This window comes from Colobus angolensis, unplaced genomic scaffold (genome assembly GCF_000951035.1).
Source record: "Colobus angolensis palliatus isolate OR3802 unplaced genomic scaffold, Cang.pa_1.0 Scaffold200, whole genome shotgun sequence".
In the NCBI taxonomy this organism is placed as follows: domain Eukaryota; kingdom Metazoa; phylum Chordata; class Mammalia; order Primates; family Cercopithecidae; genus Colobus; species Colobus angolensis.
The window spans coordinates 256,488-269,826 of record NW_012115156.1 but is presented as its reverse complement, the minus strand read 5'-3'; the positions used below and the strand labels follow the sequence as shown (position 1 = coordinate 269,826).

General features: G+C 41.7%; 1 protein-coding gene across 1 annotated transcript in view; it reads right to left on the bottom strand.

The window, feature by feature from the left end:
- The window catches only part of FRAS1 (Fraser extracellular matrix complex subunit 1), a 455,628-nt gene that overhangs the window by 199,285 nt on the left and 243,004 nt on the right, over window positions 1-13,339 (bottom strand). Inside the window, exons 19-20 of the mRNA XM_011941729.1 lie at window positions 10,516-10,656; window positions 6,401-6,544 (exon numbers count right to left, since the gene is read on the bottom strand). Coding sequence (XP_011797119.1) covers window positions 6,401-6,544; window positions 10,516-10,656 — 285 coding nt within the window. The remainder of the gene's footprint in view (window positions 1-6,400; window positions 6,545-10,515; window positions 10,657-13,339) is intronic.

The following is a 13,339-nucleotide window of genomic DNA, read 5'->3' as shown; positions in this document are numbered from 1 at the left end:
GTTAAATGGCAAAATACATTCAAAGCAATTAGCACAGCACTTTTCATATGATAAGCCCTCAGAACTGGCACCTATTATTAGATACCCATGAAAAGATCACTCACAGAGAACATGAGCTGATCAAAGCCCAAGGCTAGGTAAATGGCAGAAATAATCAGCATACTAGAAATTCTAACAGGGGAGATGCCAAGAAGAAGTTGGTCCTGGAGGGGAGGGAATCTGAGCCAGGCACTGAGGGATGGATGGGTAGGATTTGGTGATCAAAATAAGGCAACAACTGCTACATGTTTAAAGTTTATGGCTCTTTTCTTCCTTTCCTTTCCATTTATAACTGCAGAAGCAGCCACAGCAAGATGTAGGGCGGTGCCAATCCACCTCCCCCGCACGGTAGAAGCTGCTTTAAAACAGAACTGGCTCTCATTTCTCTGGCTTCCAGTCACTGTGTCTGGAGGGGAGACAGAGAGCTGGTGCCCTGGCTCATACAGGGCTCCCTCCCGGATACTTAATTATGTTCAACTTGAACTGGGTTTTTCCCCTGCGTTATTCAGTGTTGCAGTTGTATCAGCTTATTCCAAAATAAAGATGTGTTGCTCTTTAACTTTGAGCAATTTTACTTTTTCACCACATTTTTAGGGCCCTTCTTTCAGAAATGGTGACAATAAATGGGAAAAATCATGGAAAGGACTCAAAAGTGTTTATGATGTGGAAGAAAAATGTTAACAGCAATGCTCTTCAGCAAGCAAAAAGGTGGCAAACACGCACCTCCTTGGGTGACCCCTCTGCCTGCCCACAGAGAAAAGAAAGAAGGAAGGGTGGAAGGGAGAGAGGGAGAGAGGAAGGGATGGAGGGAAGTCAGTTGGTCCACAACCTGTGTACAGGTTCATAATTTTCTTTTATCTTTAGCAGGTGCAAATCAATTGTTCCAAGTATTAATATCAGTTAGTTCAGAACTTCCAAAATATTGTTCTGCATACCACTGGCTAACCCTGTAAGAGGCTATAATAAAGGGAAGGGGTCCTCAGTGCTTGGGAAATGATGTTCAACCATCTTCATCTTAAAGATTCACAGCGCACATATGTATTTTTAAGGTTCTCAGAAATCCTGCAATAAAGAAAGTTGCTTGCCTTCATGTAACCGACTCAACTCCAAATTTATCTGGCCAGGAGATTTTTTTGTTTTTGTTTTTGTTACATGTAACACCTATTAACCATTGTTTAGAATTTGAGTTCTGTGGAATAGGAATACAGTATGAAAATACTCAAAGTAATATTTCTTTACTGATACTAGTCTTCTTTTGCTTACATTCTCACACAGATTTGTGGAAAGAGCAAACTCACATTTAAAAAAATACTTCATAAACAATAACAATTTGTTAATCCCCTAGACTTTCACTACCCCCCAAAAAAACACAACTATTTTAATTTTTCAGGTCTTCCCCTCTGCAATATTACCCTTGATATTATCCTCTTTCTATATAAGAACTCAAAAACACAGCCGTCCCATCAGGCAGTCCACAAAACTCAAAGCACTTTTTAAAGAAACGCATTTGCATGTGGACATTCCCCCTCCCCACCCCAGGTTTTTATCTGTTTTCCTTTTAATTCTTACCCTATTCTATGAACAAGAGAAAGCTTTTAGCTGAGAAAAAGAAATGAAGAAAGCACCTTAGCCTTTGGAGTTTTCTGTTAATGTTGTTGAGATGTGGGCAAAAAAAAAAAAAAAAAATTCAATCTATGACAAAAGAAAACCTGGCTTTCCATAGCATATAACCATGTTGCCCGCAATTATGCACAGCTGCCTCTCACCTCGGTTCATTTATCTTTGTTGAAAACCTTCAGCTGTGGCCTAAATCTCACATACTTTATATTTGCTTTGATAGACTTGGAGGAAGAAACCCCACACATATGCCATCTTCATATGTGAGACACACTGAGGTTACTGGACCTGCTCCCAGGATGGGTTTACTCTTGTCAGTGTGCTAGATTCTGTCGTTTTCTTTTTTAAACAGCTACAGTACAATTTTGAGGCCTCCGATGATGATCTCAGGTATGAGTCAAATAGAGAATGAATCCCGAGAGGAAACCCTGCCACTCTGGAGGCGCTCGGACATACACAAAAGAGTGGGCAGAGACGGTCCTTCTCCGGGACTTCCTATGAGCTAGGACTTCCCAAGGACACGCTGGCCCCACACAAGGTAGATTATCCTCAGCTTTGCCTGTCATCACATGGTTTCTCCTAATACCTTCCTGAGTTTAGATAAAAGTCACCTAAACATTCTATGAGGTTAACTATGACCTGACTGAGGGAATACTTTAGTTAAAAACAATTCCAGGACTTTCAGTTCAGGTCAACACTGAGAAAGGAGACAAGCTCCTAGTAGCTATAGTAAGAAACCTGTCCACTTATACCTTTAATCTCCTCCTAGAGAGACACTCTGGGATGTCCAACTGTCACCCCAAATTCAGCTTGGCCACATTCAAGCACACTGGTTTCCTCACTGCCTCTCAGATCTATTCCTACCCTTGGTAAATGGTACTCCCATCCCTCGAATTTCTGTGACCAGAAACCTGGAAACTATCTGCAAAGTCCCTTCTCCCTTACCCCCCAGGACCGAGGGAGCACCAACCTCTGTTGCTTCTATTACATTAAATCATATGAAATTGCCACTTGGACCATTTTGCAGACAAAACAGCAACCTGAGATGAGTCAACCTAACATACTACTAATACCTGGTGAAATCATGACCCCTTCTCTTTATCCCCTCAGCAGCATTCTCATTAATGGATTTCTGTCATCTGGATTACTGTGGTTACCTCCTAAAGAACTTTCTGCTTCAGTCTTTTCCTCCAAGCCATCTTCCACAGATCTTTCTCTTCACAGAAATGCAATCGCGACACCTCCCAGAACCTTCAAGGCATCCCCACGGGTGTGCCAAGGCCCTACAGACCAGTCCTGCTCCCTCCTACTTCAACTCCCACCACTCTCATAGGACTCAACTCTTTATGGGTGTCTCAACAGATAATCGTCTTTGGCCCATTTTCTGAAATGTTCTGCCTCCAAAGCTCCAAACTCTTCTAATTCTCACTATCTTTAAAATCACCTCAGTTGTGACATCCTCCGGAAAGCTTTCATACCCACTCCACATACTCATATACACAGCCTCCAGTGTGGGTCAGCGTCCTGTCCCACAGCTCATCTCATCTCCTGTGCTGTGCACAGAGTACCACAGCAATATTACACTAAATACACACTCCCTTCTGTTATGGGCTGAATTAGTTCCCCCAAAATTCATGTGTTGAGGCCCTATCGCAGTACCTCAGAATATCTGAAGTTGGATATAGGGCCTTTAAGGAAGTAATTAAGTTAAAATAAGGATATTAAGGGATGGGTCCTGATCCAGTGTGACCAATATAGCTATAAGAAGAGAAGATTAGGACATGCAGAGAGAAGCAGGGGCACATGTGCACAGAGGGGCCAGCAAGAGGGCCATCATCTGCAAGCTAAGGAGAGCGGCCTCCGAGGAAGCCAAGCCTGCGGGCACCTTGATCATGGACTTCCAGCCTCCAAAACTTGGAGAAAATAAATTTCCATTGTTTCAGCCACCCAGTCTGTGATATACAAGCACCATATCTGATTTGTCTTTACATCCCCAGAGTCCAGCACAATGCCTGGCATGGAGCAAGGGCTTGACAAATGTTTGATGAATCTATATGAGTGAATGCATTGCAGTGCTACAGAGGAAAGTAGGGGTGTTTAGAAAAGTCATACACTTAGTGAAAAAGTAAACTCTGGTGTCAGCACAGTTCTCTGAAACTTCAATAACTGAAATTACTGATCAAACTTTTCTATAATAAATACTATTATGCCAGTCTTTAATCAACAAATGATTTCTAAGCACCAGACAATGGTTACCTCATTTAAAACCATTATTTAACATACCCAATTCCCAGGACAACCAAGATTTTTCCTTTCAGCTTATTTTGTTAGGACCTGCTCTTCTAGGGTTGGGGACTCCAAATTGTTTAGCTCAGTCCCATGATTCTCATTCTAAAGGTTCCCTATTAGCCTTAAAAAATTAATGCAAGTCCTAATCACCTAATTTACTATCAAAGAACACTCTGGACATTAGAGAGAACAGAGCTCATTAAAAATTAAATTTTTCGAATCTCCTTATATAAACATGTATTTTTTAAATATGCCCTAGCATAAAATTTTTAGGGCCCACATTCTGAGTTAGATTTTAAATAAAAAAGCCATCATGAAGGATATAATTCAGGCCCTACCTTCTAACTCTTCGCCCTGACTCTAATCTCTCCTTGTGTTAGTCCATTTTCCATGCAGCTTGCAGGTTTCTTGCCTTAAGACACCCTTAGTCAAGCTACAGTCCTCTCCAAAACTCTCATGGCCCTATTGCTCACAAGATCTAGTCAAAACTTTTTGGCCTGAAACTTTGAGCTCTCTATACTCTGGTTTGAATTTAAATTTCCCAACCATTTTATCTAATATGCTTTAATACCAACCATGCTTTTCATCCAGGTTAGACAACTCACTAGTCATGAGTGGTCCATGTGCTATACCTGCTGGGGCTGTCTCCTGGTGAAACCATGCTCAGAAAGCCCAGCAGAGCTCCCTCTGTCTCACAGGATCCTGGTTATTCTTCTGGAAGTATTTTGGGTGCCCCCCCCGACCCCCACATAATGCCTTCCATATCCTGTTACTTCTCCCTACCTTGAACTCCTATAGCCCTTATTACTGGTCGGTGTTACTGTCCCTAAATTGCTCTGTACTACTTGTTAGCTATGCTTGTGTCTTTGGTTCACTTCCTTAAGTAGCCTGGAAGACCTCTGTATCCCCCTCAAACATCAACTTGGCACCTGTGCTCAGTGGGTTCTCAGTAAATATCCACCAATATGCTTTAGCCATGTAGGGAGCCATTTAATTCTCAGAGTAGCTGCTCCTCCATGTCCTGAAGTGATAATAAGTAGCTAAACTCAAACATACAAACTGTAATGACAGCCCCTTCCATTCCCAAATTCTCTTTCGGGGGTGGGCAGTACTATCTCCCATTTTTCCCACTTTCCAAGACAGTCCTGACTACGACGGACATCGCTAGCAACAGACTCACATCCTACAGCTCATAGGGATTCTGATTAGTCTTAATCCTGGACTCTGAATATCCACTTTTTGTTGCACCTAAAATGCTTGCACAGTCTCTACACTTGGGCTTCTGCTCTGAATCCAGCATTCTGGGCTGCAGTCCTATGCTTGACAGTTTGGTTTTCTTAGGATATAGACCTTAATAATACCAAAATGTCTAGTCTTTACTGTCATGTGCAAAAATAAATGGCTCACCTAGACCATGGTACCACCAGCCACAGGGAGCACAGCCACTGACTTGCTGTGCCCCGCCCCACCCTCAACCCACCAGACCGAACAGCTGAGATATTGGTGCCATCCCAGACTGAATGTGCCTGCTGGATACTGTGATCTAGACAACTGACCACGCCTCCTCCCTGCCCCAAGACAAACCTGATGGCCAGGTCGACCTGTCAGCACACTTTCTCACCTTTTCCATTTGCCCAGTAGCATCCCAGGATCCACCCAGTTCAGCCCTTCTGAGCTGAGGCAATAGCTGGTAAAGGCAAAGCTCTACAAGTTTGTCCCAGAGTTTGAAAAAGTGGGTCAAGAAATATACAATAACCCATTACCCAATAAATTCTTCTCCCCAGTCTCTAGGCTCTTTGGTGGTGGAGTCATTGTCTCCTTCATCTTTTTCTGTATTCTGAGCATTTGACTATTAGTAGGCACTCAAAAATACACATTTGTTCTCTGACTAGATAGATAAGCATAAATGATGTCTGGTTCCAACATTATTCAAATTTTAGACTGCTTTCCTAATTTTTTTTTTTTTTTTTTTAAGATCTGAGTTCTAAAATGAGGAAGAAAAAAAAATCCCATCTCCGAAGGCAACTGATCTACTTTTAGGCTAATCTCTCTAAAATTTTGTGTCTAGGGCTGATGGCAAAGGTTCAGCAAGAAGCAGGACAAAATGCAGACAAGAGAAAGGAAGTCTTGGAGTGACTTATTTTCAAAACACTTTTTGCTATCTTAAGAAGTTCTGAATGCATATAAAGGTGCTGTTATCATCATTTCATTCTTCATTAATATGAGAGTCTGAGATTTTCAGGATTTGCAAGAGTATTATTAGAAGTTCCATTTAAATCCACAAGTATTTACTAAATGCCCAAGGGGAAGCAGTGACATGAGTTTCCAGACATGAGACAAATGTCTCCCATAAAAGAGCTCATAATCTGAGGACAAAGAGCCCCCTTAAGCCTGGTATGAAGAGCCCCGGCAGCTGCCCAGTGATTTCTGAGGAGTCCACAGGAGTTTCACTCACCAGCACAGTATCCCACGAGGTTAAGGAACTGCTCTTCCCTGCAGCTGGTCCTGCAGTTACCATTGGTAAGAGAGACGTGAGAGTAACAGGAGATGCAGTCAGACTCCAACGGCCCACGGCACTGCCTGCAGGTTGGGTGACATTCTGGCAGGAGGACGAAAACCAGGATTGGAATTAGCAGCTCAGCATATATATGTGTGAAGTATTTAATGCACTCCACAAACTACATTAAGAGCAGACCTCCAACTCTAATCATCTTTAGAAGATCCCTGAGCAAGCCTGGCACAGCCTTGGACCTGACCTAGGGACTGCATTTCTGATGTCAAGGGGACTACTGCCCATGAACACAATTTGGAATCTAGAATTATAAATATGTGAGCAATCGGCCACACATTGCAGAGGGACCAGCATGATCATCCCCATCTGTGTAATTAAGGAAGTTCAAATCACAGTCACAGAGCAGAAACATGAGCGGCAAGACTCCCTGACCCTAACATACCATGACTCAAAGAATGAGTGGGACAGGGAGAAGAAGGGGACATTTTGCTTCTCAGAAATTTCTAGCAGATCAAGGGGGAATCCATACATAGCAAACTATACTGCAACTTCTCTCTAGAGTCAGTGGCCATCCAGGCCCTCCCTTCAAGCCACCACCACTGGGATGCTTATTTTATCAGCAATACTGAACTAAAATACAAAAAACAGAAAAAAGTCCTCTTTCTGGAGGGTATCGTGAGCTGCCTCCGAAGTTCAATTCCTTAGAGGCAAAGTTATGCCAAAGCAATGTCTTCTCCAGAAAAACCACCAAATTAACAAGAGGTATGACACTGAAACAAACCAAGTGAGTCACCATAAGGTGTAAGCACTAAGGATAAGGGTGGCAAAGAATCAAAGGCGGCTACAGCTGCAGCTGCATTGACGCTGCCAAGGGAGCAGCAGGAGCAAGCACATGGAAGCAGATTTAAGAACTTCTCTGTCACGGGCAAGGAGGTCTAAGCAGGTCTGAGCCCAAGAGGAGGGGATGTGAGGGGCTGGAGCTGGGTAGATCTTGCAGGAACTGATGAATTCCATCCTGGCACGCGGCTGGTGGGAAGCAAAGGCACAGATTTCCAGTAAAGTCAACTGCCTCTCGATTCTGGCAAGAGGCCAAGAGAAGATTAGGAGTTATTTAAGAAAAAAAAAAAAAGCAAGCAAGCAAGCAAGAAAACGAACTGCTGATTAGAAAGATAGCACTCTCACCCCTTCTACATTCCTGAGGCTCTCAATGTTGAAAGCGCCTGTCCAAAAGATATAGCATTCTCTGGATGATTTCCAACACCCAGTTTTTCCTCCCTATCAGAATATTTCCAGTGACCTGGGTGCCCTGCTGCTCATGGTACCATCCATCTGCTGGCTTCCAGCAGACAGAGGCATGGACAGAGAAGAGCTAGAGCTACCCAGACTTTCCTCCCCTAAACAATTTTATACATACAAAAACCAGCTGGGCTAGGATGAAAGCACCTAAGGATAGAAACAGCTCTCAAGGGCAATCCTAATGACAAAGAAACCAGGAACATTCCCCCACTGAGCTTGACAGAGCATGTAAAGTAAAGCAACTCACCAGGGGACTGCAGAGATTAAAAAGACACTTAGAAAATGGCAAAAAATTCCAGAACAAATGTAATATTGATCTTCAATCATCAGCTAAATTTGTGTTCATTCTAAATCGCTTCTTTGAAGTTTAAGGCTAGATGAATGTAACAAATATTAATTTATTTTAAAAACATGTCATAAGTTTATTATATTTACTGACTCCAGAAATACTTGCAATATAATTTCGTATCAGTGGCTTTTTCCTATCAGCTGGCCCCAACAATCTATTTTTTAGAAATAAAAGAGAAATAATGATAGAATCTTTTTTTCCTGTATATACCAAAAAAAAAAAAAAACCACACAGAGCTACAATAAAGTCCTTAAATTTTAGTATTCCGTCAATCCCAACAAAATTCTGTACTAATCCCAACTAGTAATTTTCAGAATCTCTGTCACTGAAACATAAAAGTGATCTTAAAAAACATACTGGACTGACATGTTAAAGTAAGAAGCAAATACCTCCATCTCCTTTTGCTCTATTCTGCTGTAGCCTGGGAAAGTGGGGCTGGGAAGTGCACAGTTACCTGTGCCAAATGCTTGATTCCATACATTAGCACCAAGGTAGCTTGTCTCCATGATGAAGATCATCAAATCCATCCCTAATTTTGTGCCTAAGCCATACCTCCACTGAGAGGTGTATTCTATTCCTTCACCCACTCAAATATGGGTTATCTTGCTTTGACCAACAGAATATAGCAGAAGTGACAGTGAGGTTAGGTGATAGGCAGCTTGCAGTTTCTGCTTAGGTCTCTTGAAATACTCATTCCAGGAGAAGACAGCTGACACATAAGAAGATGGACTAGCTGAGATTGCCATGCTGTGAGGAAGTACAATTAGCCACGAGAAGAGGCCTCATTGAGTAAGAGATTGTTGACCAACCCAGGTGACAGACATGTCAATGAAGAGCCCACCTGTAGGATCTGAAGAAAGAGCTGCCTGGCAATCCTCAGAACTGGGAAATATAACAATTGTTGTCTAACGCCACAAATTTGGGGTGGTTTATTAGGCAACAACTGATAACCAGAGCAGTACCTCATTAAGAGGGAGAAAGTAAAAGATCTTCCTAGTGTCCTCAAGTGTTCCAGTTGCCAAATTTCATTTCTTATGTGAAAGGAAATGGAGTCAGATGCAGTGACTAACACCTGTAATCCCAGGACTTTGGGATGCTAAAGAGGGAGGATTGCTTGAGGCCAGGAGTTCAGGACAAGTCTGGGAACAAAGTGAGAGCCTGTCTCTACAAAAAATTAAGAAAAAATTAGTTGGGCATGGTGATGTATGTCTATAGTTCCGGGCATGGTGATGTATGTCTATAGTTCCAGCTACTTGAGAGGCTAAGGTAGAAGGATCACTAGAGCCCAGGAGTTCAAGGCTGCAGTGAGCTATGATCATGCCACTTCACTCCATCCTGGATGACAGAGTGAGAATCCATCTCTTAAAAAAAAAGAAAAAGAAATAGAATAGTATGCAGCCATGAAAACAATAAATATACACATACGTATCTGTACATATAACTTTTTATCACATAGAAAATTGCTTATGACTTTATATTTTGAAAAAAATATAAAGAGGTATAGCTCTAATTTATTCTCAATTATGTAACAGCATGCCTAAAAAGTAGGTCAAAAAGGAATCTATCACCAGGGTAAAACTTGTTGCTTCTAAGATGTGGCATAATCAGTTGTCTTTATCCCCAAACCCCCATTTATTTTTCCTAGTCTGAACTTTCAATCCTTCTACAATGAGTACATATCTTTTTAATAATCAGAAACATAAACTTTAAAACTTTTTTAAAAAGCCACAGGCTGGGTACAGTAGCTCACATCTGTAATCTCAGCACTTTGGGAGGCCAAGGTGGGAGGATAACTTGAGCCCAGGAGTTCATGTCTAGCCTGGGCAACAGTTTTTCCCACAAATAAGAATTAAAAAATTAGCCAAGCATGATGGCGCATACTAATGGTTTCAGCTACTCACAAGCTGAGGTGGGAGGATTGCTTGAGCCCAGGAAGCTGAGGTGAGGTTGCAGTGAGCTGTGATCACACCACTGCACTCCAGCTTGGGCAACAGTAGAACCCTATCCCTATCTCTCTCTCTCTCTTTTTAAGCCATAGCAACAAAGACTTACGCTGAACTAAGTTCTGGTTCTTTTAGAAAATAAAGGTCATTATTTAGTCCATGACAGGAGTTATTTATTCAGATCATTGTCTTCCAGGCAAGAGAAAACCAAGTTCAGAGTTTATTCAAATATTATAGTCTCTATGGTAAAGCCGATTCTAATGTTTTATTTTCATGCTTCCTTATTGGAAGAACTAAATTTTACTTGTTCCCCTCCCTCTATACTTTGAACCTGCAAGTTCAAGACAAGGATTTACAGCAGAATCTTAGTCCCTGGTATGACCAGGTTCCTAATTACAGTGTCTGGCTACACTCTGAAGACAAAACAAGGGCATAGGCAATGTGCCCCAGCATGTTACATATTCACTCACCTGTGCAACTACCTTCCTGGTGAAAGTAGCCATCTGGGCACTGGGAGAGGCACTGCCCATCCAATAGCACATGGGAAGGCCCACAGTCTGTGCAGTTACGTGGGCTTTTCCCTGCACATCTGAAACAGGACTGGTGGCAAGCTGGGGGAAAGATAAAGCAAAGGAGACAATCAGGAAAGCCCCACAAGACACAGATGGTAACTCTATCTCTCCCATTAACATTCCTGGGCCAGAGTATGTTCTGTACATTCACTTGGTTTTCCCAGGGACAGGCCGCATATCTCACACACTTCTCTCTAAAGGCAGTCTCCTGCAAAGCAAGTAGTTGTGGAACCCAGATTAAGTAAAGCACAAGTGCCTCAAAACAGAAATAACCATTTGCAGAATCATACATTTCTTTCTTCCCAAGTTCCCATTCTCAGAGAATGTCAAATAAAAAACAGGAAGCCGGAAAACAGTTCTCCCTCCCTTGGGACAGCTCTCTATCACTAGATATTCTGCTGCTTATCGAGTTGCTCAAATCAAAGAGAAAAGCTGGTGATAGCTTCACTTATTGATTTCACATAGGTTTATAGAGTGCCTACTCTGAGATGGAGACTGGGCATACACAGATGAAAATTGCCCAACATGTTGAGCTGCTCAAACTAGTTGCTACAACAGACACCCAAGCAAGCTACTGAAATAGAATGAATGAAAGGTAGAGTGTAGCACAGAGAACAAGAGCATCACATCATAGCTCTATGTGAATTCGACTAACTCATTTCTTAAGGCTCCTGCTTCCTCATTTATAAAACAAGGATCCAAACAGAACTTACTACGTGGGATGTTGTGGACACTAATTGGGCTGATGAATATGAATTCTTAGGATAGTGCTGGACACCCAGTAAGGGCTTAATAAATCTTGGTTATAAGCATTAACATTAAGTGCTGCGTTAGAACTACCCACAGGTGAAAAGAGAGTAAAGGCAAAGAGAAAGAAAACATTTCTGCTTGCTTTCATTGGACCTTTAATGATAAAGGGGATACTTGCATGACTTCTCAAGAGTAGCCATTGTCTTAATCATGCCTTTTTATTATCTATATTTTTGATTCTTTGACATCTGAAACGAAGCAGATTTTGGAGAGACTGACCCTCCCGGGGCTATATTCCTGGAGATAATAAATGATTTCCTTGGGAGCATGCCTTTCATATGCAAACTAACTAATCCAAAACTCACTCCCACCACCTCCCTTATCATACTCTTACACTCCAGGCTACTATTCTCCTGCCTTGGGGTCAGTTACTAGACAACTAGAGACAGTCTCTATACCTCACAGACCACTGTAATTATCCCAACTAGCCAATCCTAAGCCTGCTTACCCTACCTCACCCATCCCTTTCTACTGACGCTAGAGTAAAGTCTCTTGCCCATGTTCCCCCCATCACCTCTGCCTCCTAACTGACCCTGGTGCTCCCCCTTGTGGCCCTTTATGCCATGGGGTGCCCCTTCGTCTTTGGAGCTGTAACAGACTTTTCAATGGCAACAGTCTCCTGATCTTCTGGCCTCACCACACTGGAATAATAAAAACTACGTGTTAATACAACCAGCCATTTATCTCCAATCATTCATTTGTCATTGAGCCTCAAGTAACTTCAAGTATTGGGGATACAATGATGAGTAAGACAAAGACCTGGTTCTTCATGCAGATAACCCCATGCATTTCAGGCCATCTTCTGCCCAATGGACAAGATCCACCAGACGGCAGAGACACCCTCTGAGTACATTCACTGTGCCTCAGCTTGGAAGGACCAGAAGTGATTTTACACCACTGAGATCTCCATTGCCACCAACCCCTAATAAAATGTAACATAGAATCTTTAATATATATATGGAGCTAATGTTCAGCTAGGACATCCTGGTTCATCAGTACTGGTGGTTAAAGTGTTGAACTACTTCCATGCAGGTTGGTATATGGCTGTTGCCCTAAGCCTTCCAGTGCTCTGCTGCAGCCTTGACCCCACCCCTAGCACCCTGCCCCACTTATAGCCTGGCACCTACAGGCTAATACCCATACCAGGAGACTCCCAGGACTCTGCTCCTGAACTCAGGTCAATGCCATTCTCACTGGGCAGTGCCCATGCCTTACTGGTTAATAAATATTTTGATCATCATTCCTGGATATACTACAGAGTTTTATTCAAGAGTATTTTTTACTATATGATAAACAGAACTTAGAGATCCATATTTTTAATTAATGTTCTTTTTCTCAAATTCAATTTTATTTTTTAAGATTATAAAATAGCCCTATTAGCATAAGTCACAGCTAGGAATTTTTTCCCAAGTATTTTCAGACTCCTCTTAAAAAAATGAATAAACTGATGTTTAAGAAAATATTATTATAAAGGAAGGATATATGTTAGCACCTTATTTAAGACATGTTTAACACAAAGTGAAACAGTATGTAAAGGAAAGTGAGGTGGCAATACTTTAAAACACAGCTAAATAACATTATTAACACAAAGCTTTGCAGGATAATATGGGGGAAGCATCTTGAAGCAACACATTTTTGCACACCTAAATATATGTCTGATGATATCATTAGGTTTACATCAGACTTTACAAGATTGCTAAAATCCCTAGCTCTTCCTGTTATACCTCTTTAATCAATAGGAAATCGAAGTGTATCACTGTGGAATTGAAAATTGGAGAAAGATTAATTAATGCATTATGAGTACAAACATTTCATTTCATTTGGTCACAAAATGAATGAAATAGCCTTACTCAATGTGCATAAAGGTTATTTTTCAATTATATACAACGGAAAGGTAAAGAGGACAAACAAG